This window comes from Lolium rigidum, chromosome 3 (assembly GCF_022539505.1).
Source record: "Lolium rigidum isolate FL_2022 chromosome 3, APGP_CSIRO_Lrig_0.1, whole genome shotgun sequence".
Lineage (NCBI taxonomy): Eukaryota > Viridiplantae > Streptophyta > Magnoliopsida > Poales > Poaceae > Lolium > Lolium rigidum.
This window is the reverse complement of record NC_061510.1, coordinates 4918815-4938275: the sequence shown is the minus strand read 5'-3', so window position 1 is coordinate 4938275 and position 19461 is coordinate 4918815. Positions and strand designations below refer to the sequence as shown.

General features: G+C 48.0%; 1 protein-coding gene across 1 annotated transcript; it reads left to right on the top strand.

Annotated features, from left to right (window-relative positions):
- Positions 1–15279: 15279 nt before the first annotated feature.
- On the top strand, positions 15280–16957 carry LOC124694206 (short-chain dehydrogenase TIC 32 B, chloroplastic-like). Its single transcript, XM_047227221.1, has 4 exons — positions 15280–15638; positions 15750–15989; positions 16158–16374; positions 16571–16957. Exons 1-4 carry the CDS (start codon positions 15283–15285, stop codon positions 16784–16786), a joined length of 1029 nt encoding a protein of 342 aa, XP_047083177.1. The 5' UTR covers positions 15280–15282; the 3' UTR covers positions 16787–16957.
- Positions 16958–19461: the final 2504 nt, after the last annotated feature.

Genomic DNA, 19461 nt, shown 5'->3' with positions numbered 1-19461 from the left:
TGGGTTGTCTCCCATAAGCGCTTTTCTTTAACGCCTTTCAGCTAGGCGCAGAAAGTGTGTATCAAGTAACATCGAGAGATGAAGCATCAACATCATAATTTGTTCTAATGATAGAATCATGAGGTAACTTCATTCTCTTTCTAGGGAAGTGTTCCATACCTTTCTTGAGAGGAAACTGATATTTTATATTACCTTCCCTCATATCAATAATAGCACCAACAGTTCGAAGAAAAGGTCTTCCCAATATAATTGGACAAGATGCATTGCATTCAATATCCAAGACAACAAAATCAACGGGAACAAGATTATTGTTAACGGTAATGCGAACATTATCAACTTTACCCAAAGGTTTCTTTGTAGAATGATCAGCAAGATTAACATCCAAATAACAATTTTTCAGCGGTGGCAAGTCAAGCATATTATAAATTTTCTTCGGCATAACAGAAATACTTGCACCAAGATCACATAAAGCATTACAATCAAAATCTTTAACCTTCATCTTAATGATGGGCTCCCAACCATCTTATAGCTTTTTAGGAATAGAGGCTTCGCGCTCTAGTTTCTCTTCTCTAGCTTTTATGAGAGCATTTGTAATATGATGCGTGAAAGCCAAATTTATAGCACTAGCATTAGGAATTTTAGCAAGTTTTTGCAAGAACTTTATAACTTCAGAGATGTGGCAATCATCAAAATTCAAACCATTATAATCTAAAGCAATGGGATCATCATCCCCAATGTTGGAAAAAATTTCAGCGGCTTTATCGCAGGCAGTTTCAGCAGTTTTAGCAGTTTCAGGCAGTTTTTCGCGCTTTGCATTAGAAGTGGAAACATTGCTAACACCAATTTTTTTATTAGTATGAGTAGGAGGTGCAGCAACATGTGTAGCATTAGCATTACTAGTGGTGGTAATAGTCCAAACTTTAGCTATATTCTTCTCTTTAGCTAGTTTTTCATTTTCTTCTCTATCCCACCTAGCACGCGATTCAGCCATTAATCTTATATTCTCATTAATTCTAACTTGGATGGCATTTGCTGTAGTAACAATTTTATTTTCAATATCCCTATTAGGCATAACTTTTGATTTCAAAAGATCAACATCGGAGGCAAGACTATCAACTCTAGAAACAAGAATATCAATTTTATTGAGCTTTTCCTCAACGAGATTTGTTAAAGGCAGTTTGTGTACTAATAAATTCTTTAAGCATGGCTTCAAGTCCAGGGGGTGAATTCCTATTATTGTTGTAAGAATTCCCATAAGAATTAGCATAACCGTTACCATTATTATAAGGATATGGCCTATAGTTATTACTAGAATTGTTCCGATAAGCATTGTTGTTGAAATTATTATTTTTAATGAAGTTTACATCAACATGTTCTTCTTGTGCAACCAATGAAGCTAATGGAACATTATTAGGATCAACATTAGTCCTATCATTCGCAAGCATAGACATAATAGCATCAACCTTATCACTCAAGGAAGAGGATTCTTCAACGGAATTTACCTTCTTACCTTGTGGAGCTCTTTCCGTGTGCCATTCGGAGTAGTTGATCATCATATTATCAAGAAGCTTTGTTGCTTCACCAAGAGTGATGGACATAAAGGTACCTCCAGCAGCTGAATCCAATAAATTCCGCGAAGAAAAATTTAGTCCTGCATAGAAGGTTTGGATGATCATCCAAGTAGTCGATCCATGGGTTGGGCAATTTTTAACCGAGAGATTTCATTCTTTCCCAAGCTTGAGCAACATGTTCAGTATCTAATTGTTTAAAATTCATTATGCTACTCCTCAAAGATATAATTTTAGCAGGGGGATAATATCTACCAATAAAAGCATCCTTGCATTTAGTCCATGAATCAATACTATTCTTAGGCGAGAGATAGCAGCCAATCTTTAGCTCTTCCTCTTAATGAGAAAGGGAACAATTTTAGTTTAATAATATCACCATCTACATCTTTATATTTTTGCATTTCACATAGTTCAACAAAATTATTAAGATGGGCAGCAAGCATCATCGGAACTAACACCAGAAAATTGATCTTTCATAACAAGATTCGAGTAAAGCGAGGTTTAATTTCAAAGAATTCTCTCTGTAGTAGCGAGGTGGAGCAATAGGTGTGCATAAGAAATCATTATTATTTGTGCTAGTGAAGTCACACAACTTAGTATTTTCAGGGTTGGCCATTTTAGCAATAGTAAATAAAGCAAACTAGATAAAGTAAATGCAAGTAAACTAATTTTTTTGTGTTTTTGATATAGAGTGCAAGACAGTAAATAAAGTAAAACTAGCAACCAATTTTTTGTGTTTTGATTTAGTGCAGCAAACAAAGTAGTAAATAAAATAAAGCAAGACAAAAACAAAGTAAAGAGATTGAGAAGTGGAGACTCCCCTTGCAGCGTGTCTTGATCTCCCCGGCAACGGCGCCAGAAAAAGAGCTTGATGGCGTGTATTTCACACGTTCGTTGGGCAACCCCAAGAGGAAGGTATGATGCGCACAACAGCAAGTTTTCCCTCAGAAAGAAACCAAGGTTTATCGAACCAGGAGGAGCCAAGAAGCACGTTGAAGGTTGATGGCGGCGGGATGTAGTGCGGCGCAACACCAGAGATTCCGGCGCCAACGTGGAACCTGCACAACACAACCAAAGTACTTTGCCCCAACGAAACGAGTGAGGTTGTCAATCTCACCGGCTTGTTGTAACAAAGGATTAACCGTATTGTGTGGAAGATGATTGTTTGCGGAGAAAACGAGTAAAAACAAGTATTGCGAGTAGATTGTATTTCGAGTAAAGAGAATTGGACCGGGGTCCACGAGTTCACTAGAGGTGTCTCTCCCATAAGACGAACAGCATGTTGGGTGAACAAATTACGGTTGGGCAATTGACAAATAAAGAGAGCATGACAATGCACATACATATCATGATGAGTATAGTGAGATTTAATTGGGCATTACGACAAAGTACATAGACCGCCATCCAACTGCATCTATGCCTAAAAAGTCCACCTTCGGGTTATCGTCCGAACCCCTCCGGTATTAAGTTGCAAAGCAACGGACAATTGCATTAAGTATGGTGCGTAATGTAATCAACAACTACATCCTTAGACATAGCATCAATGGTTTATCCCTAGTGGCAACGAGCACAACACAACCTTAGAACTTTCGTCACTTGTCCCAGGTGTCAATGCGGGCATGAACCCACTATCGAGCATAAGTACTCCCTCTTGGAGTTAAAAGCATCTACTTGGCCGGAGCATCTACTAGTAACGGAGAGCATGCAAGATCATAAACAACACATAAGCATAACTTTGATAATCAACATAACAAGTATTCTCTATTCATCGGATCCCAACAAACGCAACATATAGAATTACATATAGATGATCTTGATCATGATAGGCAGCTCACAAGATCCGACAATGATAGCACAATGGGGAGAAGACAACCATCTAGCTACTGCTATGGACCCATAGTCCAGGGGTAGACTACTCACTCATCACTCCGGAGGCGACCATGGCGGTGTAGAGTCCTCCGGGAGATGATTCCCCTCTCCGGCAGGGTGCCGGAGGCGATCTCCGAGGATCCCCGAGATGGGATCGGCGGCGACGGCGTCTCGGTAATGTTTTCCGTATCGTGGCTCTCGGTGCGGGGGTTTCGTCACGGAGGCTTTAAGTAGGCGGAAGGGCAAGTCGAGAGGCGGCACGGGGGGCCCACACCATAGGCCGGCGCGGCCGGGGGTGGGGCCGCGCCGCCCTAGGGTTTGGCCACCCCGTGGCCCCTCTTCGTCTCGTCTTCGGTCTTCCGGAAGCTTCGTGAGAAAATAGGCCTCCGGGCTTTTATTTCGTCCAATTCCGAGAATATTTCTTTACTAGGATTTCTGAAACCAAAAACAGCAGAAAACGACAAGCGGCACTTCGGCATCTTGTTAATAGGTTAGTTCCAGAAAATGCACGAATGTGACATAAAGTGTGCATAAAACATGTAGATAACATCAATAATGTGGCATGGAACACAAGAAATTATCGATACGTTGGAGACGTATCACTTATTTATATCTCTTTATGATTGCAATGTGTTTTGTATCACAATTTATCTGTGTGCTACTCTAGTGATGTTATTAAAGTAGTTTATTCCTCCTGCACGGTGTAATGGTGACAGTGTGTGCATCGTGTAGTACTTGGCGTAGGCTATGATTGTGATCTCTTGTAGATTATGAAGTTAACTATTGCTATGATGGTATTGATGTGATCTATGCCTCCTTTCGTAGTGTGAAGGTGACGAGTGTGCATGCTATGTTAGTACTTGGTTTGGTTATGTTGATCTGTCATGCACTCTAAGGTTATTTAAACATGAACATCGAATATTGTGGAGCTTGTTAACTCCGGCATTGAGGGTTCGTGTAATCCTACACAGTTAGTGGTGTTCATCATCCAACAAGAGAGTGTAGAGTCTAGCATTTATTTATTTATTCTGTTATGTGATCAAAGTTGAGAGTGTCCACTAGTGAAAGTATGATCCCTAGGCCTTGTTCCTAAATACTGCTATCGCTGCTTGTTTATTGTTTTACTGCATCTCTACTTGTCCGCAATATTACCACCATCAACCACACGCCGGCGAGCACTTTTCCGGTGCCGTTGCTACTGCTTACATTTATTCATACCACCTGTATTTCACTATCTCTTCGCCGAACTAGTGCACCTATTAGGTGTGTTGGGGACACAAGAGACTTCTTGCTTTGTGGTTGCGGGGTTGCATGAGAGGGATATCTTTGACCTCTTCCTCCCTGAGTTCGATAAACCTTGGGTGATCCACTTAAGGGAAACTTGCTGCTGTTCTACAAACCTCTGCTCTTGGAGGCCCAACATTGTCTACAAGAATAGAAGCACCCGTAGACATCACTGTTCTACAAACCTCTGCTCTTGGAGGTCCAACACTGTCTACAAGAATAGAAGCACCCGTAGACATCAGGGAGCCGAGGAGGGCCGCTGTGGGCCCACCTCATAGGCCGGCGCGGGCCAAGGCCTGGCCGCGCCGCCTTGTGAGGAGGGGGCCCACAGCCCCTCTCGGCCTCCTCTCCTTCGCGTACATCTTCGTCCCGAAAACCTAAGCACCGAGAGGATAGTCGCGAAGAGACACGGCCGCCTCGCGGGGCGGAGAACACCAGAGAGAAAAGAGCTCTCCGGCGGCTGAAATCCGCCGGGAAATTCCCTCCCGGAGGGGGAAATCGACGCCATCGTCACCGTCATCGAGCTGGACATCATCTCCATCATCATCACCATCATCTTCATCATCATCACCGCCATCTCCACCGCTGCACCTCGTCACCGCTGTAACAATTAGGGTTTGATCTTGATTGTTTGATAGGGGAAACTCTCCCGGTGTTGATTTCTACTTGTTATTGATGCTATTGAGTGAAACTATTGAACCAAGGTTTATGTTCAGATTGTTATTCATCATCATATCACCTCTGATCATGTTCCATATGATGTCTCGTGAGTAGTTCGTTTAGTTCTTGAGGACATGGGTGAAGTCTAAATGTTAGTAGTGAATTATGTTGGTTAGTATTCAATGTTATGATATTTAAGTTACGGTGTTATTCTTCTAGTGGTGTCATGTGAACGTCGACTACATGATACTTCACCATTTATGGGCCTAGGGGAATGCATCTTGTATTCGTTTGCTAATTGCGGGGTTGCCGGAGTGACGAAACCTAAACCCCCGTTGGTATATCGATGCGGGAGGGATAGCGGGATCTCGAGTTTAAGGCTGTGGTTAGATTTATCTTAATTACTTTCTTGTAGTTGCGGATGCTTGCAAGGGGTATAATCACAAGTATGTATTAGTCCTAGGAAGGGCGGTGCATTAGCATAGGTTCACCCACACAACACTTATCAAAACAATGAAGATTAATCAGCTATATGAAGCGAAAGCACTAGACTAAATTCTCGTGTGTCCTCAAGAACGTTTGGTCATTATAAGTAAACAAACCGGCTTGTCCTTTGTGCTAAAAAGGATTGGGCCACTCGCTGCAATTATTTCTCTCGCACTTTACTTACTTGTACTTTATTCATCTGCTATATTAAAACCCCCTGAATACTTGTCTGTGAGCATTTACAGTGAATCCTTCATCGAAACTGCTTGTCAACACCTTCTGCTCCTCGTTGGGTTCGACACTCTTATTTATCGAAAGTACTACGATACACCCCCTATACTTGTGGATCATCAGTTATTCGTGCGCAGTGACACACGACCGAAGCGTCGCAGCTTTGCCTTAATGGCGACGGAGGGGCAGGCGAGACGTCTCGTCGGTGCTGGCGCAGCCTCCACGCGTCGCCGGCGTTCGCATACCACCGCGCGTTCCCGCGCTTTCTTCCCGCCGCTTCTTGCCTCTTCCCGCGCTTTCTTCCCGACGCCGGCGTCTATAAAAGGCCCACCCGGCTCAATGGCAGCCACCACAGCCACCGGCACCCCTTTCCCCGCCACAAGCCCTCGTCGCTCCACTGCCGTCTCCTCCACCACTATTGCACAATGATGAACCGCCACGGCGATGGCCAGTTCCATCCACCGCCGTCTCCTCCACCACCACCTCCACCACCGGATTCGCAGTTCGACATCTCCGCCGCCACCCTGGAAGAGCGGCGGCGGCGCGGGGCGCATATTTTGCGTGAAGGGCGGCGGCAACGGCGGGAGGCACTCGAGCAGTGGGCCCATCAGCAGCGTGAGGCGGCGGTGGCGGCGGCAGTAGCGGGAGACCCCGCAGCTGACGAGAACGCGGCGTGGGACGAGGAGCCGTTGGCGGACACCATTGCGTCGTTCGACGCCGCCACGGCAGAAGAGGCGCGGCGGCACCGAACGGAGGAGATTGGCCAGCGGTGGGCTGATGAGCGCCGACGCCAGCGCGAGGAGCGGGAGGCGCAGTAGCATGAACTGCGGGAGGCGATCGAGCGCCGACGACGGGGATGGAGCGCCAGCAGCAGCTGGCGGCGGAGGAACATCAGCAGCGGGAGACGGTGCTGGCGGCAATGGAGGCGGCCTGGGGGAGGCGGGCTGATGCGTTGGTGGCGGAGGCCGACGCGTTGGCGGAAAGCCTGGAGGCGCGAATGAAGGAGGAGGAGGAGGAGACGGAGGCCGAGGCGGAGGAGGAGATGGATGCCGAGGCGGAGGAGGAGGAGACGGAGCAGGAGGACGACGAGTTTGAGTGGTCCGACGACGATGGGCCGCACCCGGACGAGACGGCCGATCAGCAACGCGCGCTCGTCAAGTCCTTCGAGTCGGAGAAGAAGCTCCAGGACGCCGCACGTGCCCGCGAAGAAGCACAGATTCACCGCGTCGTCGAGCTCTCCCTCCAGACGGCGCGACAGGGAGGGCAGGCGACGACGCGCTGCTGGAGCAGCGGCGTCTGGCCACCGCCATACGCATGGAGAGGCGGCGCGCGCAGTACGAGCTGCGGCGAAGGGGAGGCGACGACTGGGCAGGACCATCGAACGCACCGCCAGGCGGTCACTAGGCTAGGGTTTAGATGAAATATAGTCGTTTTCATTCAAACTTTGTAATATATAATCAAATTTGAATGAAAACCTTTATTTTCGTGCACTAAATATTCATTTGGGACGGTGTTTGGGGGAAGCGACTGGGCAGCGACGTCCCCCAAACGCGGCACGAACAAAACACGTCCCCCAAACGCTCAATCCAGTGCCGTTTGAGGGACGCGACTGGAGATGCTCTTAGCTTTAAACTTTATCCACACAAAATTCTACTCCTGTCTTTTAATGTACTTTGGTTGATTCTCTTTATTTTTTAGCATATATTCTTTTTATTTTCTACATGCACTTAGCTTATTAGAGGTGAAAAAAATAAAGAGGAGAGATGTTTTTTCCCAATGCATTTTTCACTCCACTTCATAATTTATTTTAGAAAATATGCATGTACACTTATTTGTGGACGGAGGGAGTAGCACCAGCCCAGCAATACTAGCATGCAGGCGTATTAACGATGTACGTTTCGAGGAGTAAATTAGGTCATCAATCGATCCACGGTAGAACAGCGTGCGCGTATTAGGGCATCTCCAACACGGAGATCCAAATCGGACACTTTTCGTGTCCGATTTTGGCTGTTTGGGTCAGCCTCTGGACATGCGGATAGGCGCAGACGGCCGTGACCTCTTTTGCTTCCCAATGTTGCAACCCAAATTACTGTTTCTCCTCCTTCCCAAGTAGTACTAGTTGCCAAGCTGGGCATCGCATAGCTCCGCCAGCCGCCGCCTCGGGCCTCGACGCCCAACTGGTCCAGTCAGGGAGGCGCCACGCCCGGAAGGAGGCCACTGCTCGTCCGCTCCGCCCGATGGAGCTCGTCCGCTGTAAGAGAGGTGGAGGTACACTCCGGTGGTGGCCAGGTGCGGCCGAGGGTGGCGCGGGCGAGGGCGTGGCTTGGCCATCGCAGGCGAGGGCGGCGAGACGAGGCCGTCACGGGCGAGGGTGGCACGACCATCGCAGGCGAGGGTGTGGCTCGGCCGTCGCGGGTGAGGGCAGCGCGGCGAGGGCGTGGCTCGGCCATCGCAGGCGAGGACGGCTGATACGTCTCAAACGTATCTATAATTTCTTATGTTCCATGCTACTTTTATGACAATACTCACATGTTTTATACACACTTTACATCATTATTATGCATTTTCCGGCACTAACCTATTGACGAGATGCCGAAGAGCCAGTTGTTGTTTTCTGCTGTTTTGGTTTCAGTAAATCCTACAAAGGAAATATTCTCGGAATTGGACAAAATCAACGCCCAGGGTCTTATTTTTCCACGGAGCTTCCAGAAGACCGAAGAGCATACGAAGTGGGGCCACGAGGCGGCCAAACCATAGGGCGGCGCGGCCAAGGAGGGGCCCGCGCCGGCCTATGGTGTGGGGCCCCTGCGCCGCCTCCGACTCTGCCCTTCCGCCTACTTAAACTCTCCATCGCGAAAACCCTATTACCGAGAGCCACGATACGGAAATAGTTCCAGAGACGCCGCCGCCGCCAATCCCATCTCGGGGGATTCAGGAGATCGCCTCCGGCACCCTGCCGGAGAGGGGAATCATCTCCCGGAGGACTCTTCATCACCATGATCGCCTCCGGACTGATGTGTGAGTAGTTCATCCTTGGACTATGGGTCCATAGCAGTAGCTAGATGGTTGTCTTCTCCTCTTGTGCTATCATGTTAGATCTTGTGAGCTGCCTATCATGATCAAGATCATCTATTTGTAATGCTACATGTTGTGTTTGTTGGGATCCGATGAATATGGAATACTATGTCAAGTTGATTATCAATCTATCATATATGTGTTGTTTATGTTCTTCCATGCTCTCCGTTGCTAGTAGAGGCTCTGGCCAAGTTGATACTTGTAACTCCAAGAGGGAGTATTTATGCTCGATAGTGGGTTCATGCCAACATTGAATCTGGGACGATGGACGAAAGTTCTAAGGTTGTGGATGTGTTGTTGCCACTAGGGATAAAACATCAATGCTTTGTCTAAGGATATTTGTGTTGATTACATTACGCACCATACTTAATGCAATTGTCCGTTGTTTGCAACTTAATACTCGGAAGGGGTGCGGATGCTAACCTGAAGGTGGACTTTTTAGGCATAGATGCATGCCTGGATAGCGGTCTATGTACTTTCTCGTAATGCCCCGATTAAATCTCATAGTAGTCATCGTGATATGTATGTGCATTGTTATGCCCTCTCTATTTGTCAATTGCCCAACCGTAATTTGTTCACCCAACATGCTATTTATCTTATTGGAGAGACACCACTAGTGAACTGTGGACCCCGGTCCATTCTTTTACATCCGAAATACAATCTATCGCAAACTCTGTTCTCTACTCGTTCTTCGCAAACAAACATCATTTTCCACACCATACGTTTAATCCTTTGTTTACAAGCAAGCCGGTGAGGTTGACAACCTCACTGTTAAGTTGGGGCAAAGTATTGTGATTGTGTTGTGCAGGTTCCACGTTGGCGCCGGAATCCCTGGTGTTGCGCCGCACTACACTCCGTCACCAACAACCTTCACGTGGCCCTTGACTCCTACTGGTTCGACAACCTTGGTTTCTTACTGAGGAAAAACTTGCTGCTGTACGCATCACACCTTCCTCTTGGGGTTCCCAACAGACGTGTGTCAACTACACGCCAGCAACGGCGCGGTCGAGAGAGAAGATGTGGGGGCCTTGTGGTTCCATTTTCTGTCAATGCCAAATGGGCTAGGAGCGGATAGGAAGGGACGTAGAACCACGTCCGCGCTTGTCCGGCTCGCCTGAAAAGCCTCCTAGATTTGGGCTGGCTTTGGGTCGTACCGGACGCGGCAGCTGTCCGTTTTTAGTTTAGATCCATGTGTTAGGTGTTGTTTTTACCCAATAGAACACGCACAGACGTTTGGAATGGGTTTGGGTCTCCTGGTTGGAGATGGCCTTAGAGCAAGTTCAATAATAAAGTCAAGTGTTGGCTACAAGACATGGACATGTCATCTATAGTTATCTATATAGCCAACTTGCACAATAGTTAGTTACAAAATTGTGCTACTTTATTGATGCATGGCCCACCTTTCTCTTTTTAAAGTGCATAGGAGCACGTGCAAGGGCTAGCGTTTGCATGAGACCAAGTTTAATAGTAGAGCCAACTGTTGGCTATAAGCTAAGTGCCATGTCATCTATCGGAAATTCGTCTTGGCTCTCGGGAGCATTTGCTCCCGGATTTTTAGGGAGCAAATTTTGGTTTTCAAAACTTTTCAAAAAATTCCGAAAAAAATCAAGCACGTACCTGACCATGGCACGCACCACCTTGTGAAATTTCGATGCGAAATGTCATCGTATGCGTCCTGGGAAAAAATGACAAATTTCCAGATCTGAGATTCAAATTTTTGGATCTCATTTCATGTCAGAAATTTGTCATTTTTGTCCAGGGCGCATACGATGACTTTTTGCAACGACATTTTACACGTTGGTGCGTGCCATGGTCAGGTACGTGCATGATTTTTTTTCGGAATTTTTTGATAAGTTTTCGATTTATTACGATTTTTCGAAAAAACCGGGAGCAAATGCTTCCGGGAGCCAAATCGCTGCTCCCGTCATCTATAGTCATCTTAGAGTCAACATGTACAATAGTGAGCTATAAACTTGTACTACTTTATTAGTGCATGGCCCACCATTCACTCTCACATAGTACCTAGGAGCACGTGCTAGAGCTGGCTTTCCTCTTCTCTCTCCTTTCCTCTCTCCTCCAACTAAGCAACAATATATTATTTTAATCCTTATAGCCAGCTGACTAGGACCTATTGTACCACTTTCCTTTTCTCACATCTTATCTCTCCTCCAACTAAGAGCAATTCCAATAATATAGCCAGCTGATGGCTATAAGCAATATGGCACCTCATTTATAGTCAACATATAGCTAGCATGTACAATAGTTGGCTCTAAGATTGCACTACTTTATCAACACATGGCCCACTATTTAGTCTCACAAAGTGCCTAGGAGCACGTGCTAGAGCTGGCTATTGCATTAGAGCCCACCCACCTTCTCTCTCTTCTTCTCTCTCCTCCAACTAAGCATATATATTATATTTAAATCCTTATAGCCTGCTGACTAAGCCTTATTGTACTTGCTCTAAGCACCAATATACCATTTTAATCCTTATAGCCAGCGGATCAGAATCTATTGTACTTTCTCTTAATCACTCGCCCTCTAGCCAGCTTGTGTACCCAAGAGGCATTCATTAAGTAGTACCGTGTGGTCACTAGCATTGCAGGTTGACCTCTGTTTATCGCAGAGCCAACACCAGTTGGGCGTTAAGAAAGGCAGCGGGCACATCATTATGATATATTATACGTTTTTCTCGACGTCGTATGTAAAAGTTAATGATGTGTTCACTTTTTCTAAACTTTTCTTGCAAAAAAGTTAAAATTCAAATTTATTAATTTCCCGTAGTAGTAGGTTGCGTAACATACGTGAATCTCAAAAGATTTTATTTTTAATTTTTTTATCATTTTATTTTATATTTTACAAAGCTAAAAAAGCTATCCAGAGGGGGTGGAGGTGCGTAGGGAGCCAAAAAACCTAGAAAGGCTTTTGCCCTGGAGGCAGCCTACCACCACCCCTTTAGTCCCGGTAGGCTTTGTAGGATGAACCGAAATCAATGCCTCACATTAGTTTTGGTTCTTTTTAAACCGGAACTAAAGCTCCTAGGGTGCTGGACGAAAGTCCTGTTATCTGCTAATGTTGGCTACTCCTAGATTTGTTTACACTTTCTTTGAACGTGTAAATGTGATTGTCTAATTTGGTAAAACAGCGAGAACACTAGTAGTTGGGAACCGAAAATCTCCAACTCTTTCAACCAAGTACACATGTACCTACTGTATGAAAATAGGTGTCTTAGTTTTGTATAGATATGCGGAAACTCGCTCCCATGTACCAAAACATCACTCCCATATGTATGAACGTATCTAGACATATTTTAGCTATAGTTTTGCATGAAAAATCGAGACACTATTTTAGGGTGGAGGTAGTATATGAATGATGTGTGACTGCATTGAGCGCGCCATATCGCAGCTCCATTTTTCACATTTCAAGTTTGTGTCGAATTGACAATTTCTAACGTATACAGCTGTACTACTACTACTAATACTGATATTCCTGCTCCGGTTTATAAGATTGACAGGCCTGAAGAAGCAATGATGTGGTTTTAGGTGAGCAACCAGGTGGACCTAACCGACGGCTACATGGAAACAAGCTTGTACAAGTATTTTCGCGCCAATTGACCCTTGACAGTATTCTATGGGCCCTGCTCCTAACACCGATCAACCGTCGTTCTGAGGCGGCGCCCTCGTACGTAGATATTCAAATACTGCTTGCAGTATGTACACAACTCTAAGGGGTTCTCAGAAAAAAAAATGTAAGGCCATCTCCAACGGGATAACGGGATGATGTAAATGGACATTGAGCGACCATTTGCGAAGCTGAGGTAGAAAAATGTGTCGGGATCCTGCTTCAAGCAGGCAACGCATAATGATTATGCCGTCCGCGACGACGGAAACCAGACTCAAATTATGCGCCTCGGATGTGTTTCTACGGATGCACGGATGCGTAAAGTGTCCGCTCGTGTCTTGCGAATGTTTCGTCAGGCCCGCCTGGTAGCGACCATGGCTGGATGCGTCTTCTCAGACGAGCCAGCGACTGGCGCCGCTGCGTCGTTTCGGCAGTCTGTGCCACGATAGTTTCCTGGACACCGACAATTACTGTTAGAGTTTTTTTTTTCCAGCGAATATGGCCACGGGCCAATTGAAGCCACTAGTGACGGTTTTCGTATGTCCTCACTTGGTGGGAACAACATTGTTATCATTGCCAGCTGAATTTTCCATTTTAGGTGATTGAGTGTGTTCGAGAGTGTTCTTCTTGGCAGCGAACATACGAAACCAACACTAGTTTGGTTTACTCATTTTGCAATGTTCTAACTATGTATTAGTTTGTGTAAACCATGTTTCAAACTATGTATTGGTTTGTGTAAATCCATGTTCCCAATTATGTATTAGTTTATGTAATGTTTGAAACTATGTTTATAAATGGAGAAGAGAAAAACAAAATAAGTAGAAACGAATTAAGCTGCACGCACACGTCAGAGTATGGACGATCCGTATTTCTCGAGAAAAAATATAAACTGATCGATCGAGGTCCGAAAGACACGCCATAAGAAGTTTGCCTTTATCCGATGCTACTGGCGAGGTAACATAGAAGCATCAACTGCACGCACTGGATTTAAAGAATTATCCGTTTTATTGGCTTGGAATATATAAGGTTCATATTTGAGGCTGCGGTGTCTCCTGCATGAAGTTGTGGCTGACTATCATATTTTAAATTGGCATGTTTTTTAAGGCCGCCCCTGGCATCAACTATGTGATCAATGTTCACGAATCCAACAAATGATATTACTTGGCTCATCGCATTTTTTCTTCATGGGAAATATTTGTGAAGACAAATCTCCACCCATTTTACTGACAAGATGGCATGGTATTCATAGTTACAGGAAGCTTGTAGGAACGATTTAATGCAGGCATTTGGTGTGCCGCAAGTTTGTTTTGCTATTATCAGGTACCTTGGTCTAATTCTCAGATGTGAGCAACATTATCATCCCGAGGCTACGAATATAAATCAGGAGCCTCTTGCTGAAGTTGATCTCAACATGGCGGCTGAGTTTGAAGCTTTCATCGCCACACATCAAGAAATCCCCGACGGGCAAGTTCATTTGCAACTTCGCGATGATCTTGTCGAGCATTCATTGCACGAGGAAAGAAAACACCGCTTGATGTGTCTCTTGCACTACTGAATGGTTAATTTTATTTGTTGTTAATTATTCTAATAAACAATTTTGGTTTGGTGTGCAAGTTATTAAATTAGTGACTATTAATTATTGTAATAAATAATATATTTGCTTAAAATGCATAATTTGAACTAAAAGAATTTAACCGCTCAATTTAGGAGACGCCGGTGCGGACCATCTCACCCCTAAGACTACTCATAGTGGGAGTTTTTTTTTTGCTAATCCTCATAGTGGGAGTAATATAGCTAGTAACATCATACATTTCAAGACGTTTTGCTGACGTGGTATGTCAATAAATGAAAAAAAAGTGAGGTGGTAGCTATGTTATCATAACATCACACACATAATGCAAGATGAGTCTACAACATACTAATAACAAACAATGCATAACAACACATAAGTTATTATCCACTATGAAGATACTAACTTAGACTAGTAACATGACATATGGACATATGTTATTATACGTTATTAGTTTAATTTACCCTTCGTTATGACCAGCCTAACGGCACGTTGGCTGCATTTACCGGAGGGCGTTCGAAGGACACCGGTGAGATGGTGTATGATGAGGCCGAAACGGGCGGTGCCGATCGGCTGATGACACGGAACCACGAGTCCACGACACGAGTCGCCGGCCACCGTCCTGGCAGCGCCTTTGCAGCCTCGCCCGGTCGGTCGCACGGTTTGGGCGCAGTCAATGCGATCCATTCAGGGAGAAGAAGAATTAATTAGCTCCGTCCCCTTTTCGCAGCGTACTTGTAGTAGATAGATCGGCTCCTCGAGGTCCTTGAGCTTCATATAAATGCGCGCCGCCCGGCGCCTTAACTTCCTCCTCATCCTGCTAGCTCCTTCGCTCTCTTCCCTTCTCTGGCAAGCTAGCGCCAGCGTAGCGAGCTCAGGCTCGGGTACGGCGCGGCGGCCGGTGGTGGCAGGGTAGCGGAGATGCTGCAGGCGGCGAAGTACCTGCTGGGCTCCCCGGGCGCGAGCGGGTTCGGCTCCAAGTCGACCGCCGAGGAGGTGACCGCGTCCTGCCCGGACCTCGACTCGCTCACCGCGATCATCACCGGCGCGACGTCGGGAATCGGGGCGGAGACGGCGCGGGTGCTGGCGAAGCGCGGCGCGCGGGTGGTCATCCCGGCGCGGAACGTCAAGGCGGCCGAGGACATGCGCGCCCGCATCCTCGGCGAGTGCCCCGACGCCGACGTCCTCGTGCTTCATCTCGACCTCAGCTCACTCGCCTCCGTCCGCGCCTTCGCGCAGCGGTTTCTCGCGCTCGGCTTGCCTCTCCACCTCCTCGTGTATAAACCGCTTCCTCTCCTTCCTTCCGCCACCGTCGCTTTCTTTACATGCTCCTTGTCGCTCTCGGCCGCTAAGTTGCTAACTGACGGACCTTCCGGTTGATGGTGCAGAAACAACGCGGGCAAGTTCTCGCACGGGCAGCTGGCGCTGTCGGAGGACGGCGTGGAGATGACCTTCGCCACCAACTATCTGGGCCACTTCCTGCTCACCAAGCTGCTGCTTGGGAGGATGGTGGAGACGGCGGCGGCGACGGGGGTGCAGGGCCGCATCGTCAACGTCTCATCCAGCGTCCACAGCTGGTTCTCCGGCGACTGGGCCGACTACCTCAGCCAAGTCACCCGCCGCAAGATGTAAGCATCTTTGCCACCTTCTTGAGTTCACCGATCCTTCACCTAACTCGGTTGACAGTACGCGCGCGCCATTAATTTGTTTTATCACCTCGCCTGATCGCCGTTGTTTAATCGGTCGGCGGAGAAATTAACTTTGGCATGTGCATGTGCACGTACGCACGTCTACAGAGCCTACGACGCGACGCAGGCGTACGCGGTGTCGAAGCTCGCCAACGTGCTGCACACCAAGGAGCTCGCCGTCCGTCTCCGGGAAATGGGCGCCGACATCACCGTCAACTGCGTCCACCCCGGCATCGTCAGGACACGACTCAACCGCGACCGGGAGGGCATCGTCACAGATCTGGTGTTCGTGCTGCTGTCCAAGCTGCTCAAGACAATCCCACAGGTGCTAATCAACCCACCCTATCTCACTCTAATTATAATCCATTCTGGCCCTAGCTCTCCATGTGTCCTGTTCCGTGCCTTGTCTCTATCTCTCTCTGCCCCGCGCCCTGCCTGCGCCGGAGGGGAAGGCTTTGCTATCTTGCCGCAGTTAATGCGCCGCTAGCTCCTCACCTCACTGACGTCTACGTAACATGCAGGCTGCGGCGACCACCTGCTACGCGGCGGCGCACCCGAGGCTGGCCGGAGTCTCGGGCCGCTACTTCGCCGACTGCAACGAGGCGCTGCCGTCGCCGGCAGCCACCAGCCGACGAGAGGCCGCGCGCCTCTGGCAGGCGTCGGAGGCCATGATCTCCGGCGGCATAACCCAGCAAGGCGGTGGTATTCCAGTGCTACAGCCAGACAGGAACATCTGATTGCAGAGTACTTATCTCTGTATCAACCGTATAAACATAATACTTTTGTCTCTTGTTTGTTCTGCTCCGTGCGAGATGTAACATGCAAATACAATACATTAGTAGTGGTAGTAGCCAATTAGTGATGGTGTCACAGAGTGAAGAGCATCTACAAGGGCTGGGACTGTGAGATCGATGTGCATTATATATACCTACTATATTATTATTATTAGGGTACGTTGAATCGTCTCCCAATCTGTGTCTTGCAAAAACGTCGGATTGAAAGTTTGCGAGACATCGTCGCGTGGTGCTGCTTTTGGGCTGTTTGTAGTAGCATCCCTAAAAATAAATTTATAAAAATTAACACTCAATTCTTTCAAATTTGTTATATATTATAAGGGTTTGAATGAAATCAGGTCAAATTTAAACATAAAAATAAATTTACAGCCCTCACGGCGTTCAGAGCGGTCATAGTATTGAAAGAAGTTATAGATGTCATCGATCACGACGTCCAGCTTACCACGAGGGTTGGAAGGCTCGCCCTCACCGCACTGTTGGAGCCAGCATCATCGTCTTCGCGCGTGAGGTCGACGAGCGACATAGCGCTCTTGCAAATGGACATGGAGATCGCGTCCTCGATATTCCGCGTTGAGGCTTTGCGGTCATTCAGCGACATGTAGGCGGCGTTGTATCTTGACATGTTGTCGGGTCATCGCAGCTTGCGGAGGAGCGACGCCACCTCCTCCTCTTCTTTCACCTCCGGCTTCGGGCGGAGAAGGCTGGTGCGCTGATGCTGTTGTGGGAACAGATCGCGGATCATAATGTTGCTGCCACTGCTCCATGTCCGCGCCTAGGCGCCGGAGTCTCGTACTCCTTCACCTCGCGCTTCGGCATGGGAACCGAGGAGACACGATACGAGGAGGACGGATCGAGTGCGCTGGCCCTGATGACGAACATTGGGAGGAGGGCGAACGCCAGAAATGGGTGCGCCCGTCCTTGTTCCACGACGTGAACCGCCGCTGCTCGGTAGGCACATGTCCATTAGTAGAGATTAGCGCGCCCCCTACAGCGCCCATGCCCCCACAGCTGTGAGGCTGCCGCGGCCGAATCCGTTGGTAGCGAGAACGTTCCGGCGGATAGACAAGATGGAGGTGGGGGGATTAGGGAGCGGCGTGAATTGTGAGTAATTGTCGACAAGACGATTCTCCTTTTATATAGCTGCGGCATAACGCCGGCGTGCAGGGCCACCTGGGAAAACTGCGCGGCTTGCTGCGAAACCTGCTCGACGATTAACGCCACTTGACGAGAGGTTGGTGAAGGGTTTAAACCCCGTGTCCAAACCTATGGGTCGTTGACGAGGCGGGTCCAACACTAGTGATATGTTTTCTCCTGTGTCACGGCATGGTCCGGGGGGGGGGGCGTACACCATATTAGGCCACACCGGACCAAGAAAACTTTGGGACGTGCGAGCAGTCAAACTCAAATCTCTTTGGGGACTCTGTGGAGATGCGACTTAGGGCATCTCCAATGGCCCGATGCAAACGTACGGATATAAGCTGTTTGCGGCTGGGCGCACTCTCCACCGAGACGCAAACGCGGCCCAAATTTGCGCCTCAGTGGCTTCTGGGCGAACAATGCGCGGTCGTGTCGCGTGACCGTTCGCTTCTCTCATGGGCACGTCTTGCAGCGGGCACGAGGTCTGTTTCGAGCGCATCGCTTCGGCGGTCTTCGCTTTCGGGTCCGTGCCACACAATATTCGCCATCAATGGTGTCGCCTCTCCTTCTGCACGCGGACCAAGTCTAGCGTGCGGTGGTTGGTCTTCTGCGACCGGCATCGTCACTGCCATCGACTACACCACCGCCACCTCCACTCCCACAACCACCACCGTGCGCCGCTGCATCACCATGTGGAAGAAGAAAAACGACTTCGAAGCGTCCGACAGCAGCATGGAGATGGAGGAGCGGCCGAACAGAGTGCCGCTCTGCGTCGACATGATGCAGATGATGGACCAAACATGGATGCCTTGTGGAAACTAGTAGGACGTGCACCTGCCGGGTGGCGGCTAGTGCCTTCAGCCACCGCCAGGTGCCTGTCCCTCCCGTGCACCCGCGCGATCCGGAGCGTACCATGGAGAGCCGGCACAGGCGGTTGTACCTGCAGGCGGACCTCTGCGCCGACTCTACCTACACCGTGGACTCCAATCGAAGGTTCAACGGGCATGGGATCGAGAAGGATCCGAGGAGACCGGCTGCCAGACACGATGACCGCCGACAAGATCGACAGGCTCGGCATCCTCATGTCGGAAGTGCCGCTGGCGCCTGCACCACTGCCCCGGTACGCCGCCAACAAAATGTTTGCAGGCCTCACAGAGGATGAGGCCCTTGGTCCGCCGCCGCCTCCATCTCCGTCGTTCAATCCGTCCTCGTCGTCAATCACATAAATTAGTTTTCCCACAGGAGCTACATGGACCTTTTAGTTTTTCTCATATTTTCGTTTATTTCCTATGTAAATTATGTTTTTTCTCAATGAAAAATTGTAAAAAGAATTAAGTCAGGCCGCTAGGAGCACCCATGCAAACAGATAAACAGCTCAATTTGACCATTTTAGCCGACGTAAACGAAGGCGATTTACACAAAAATAACCCAAAACTGAAAGAAAAGCACAGAATGACCCTCTGGCGAAACTATTTCACGGA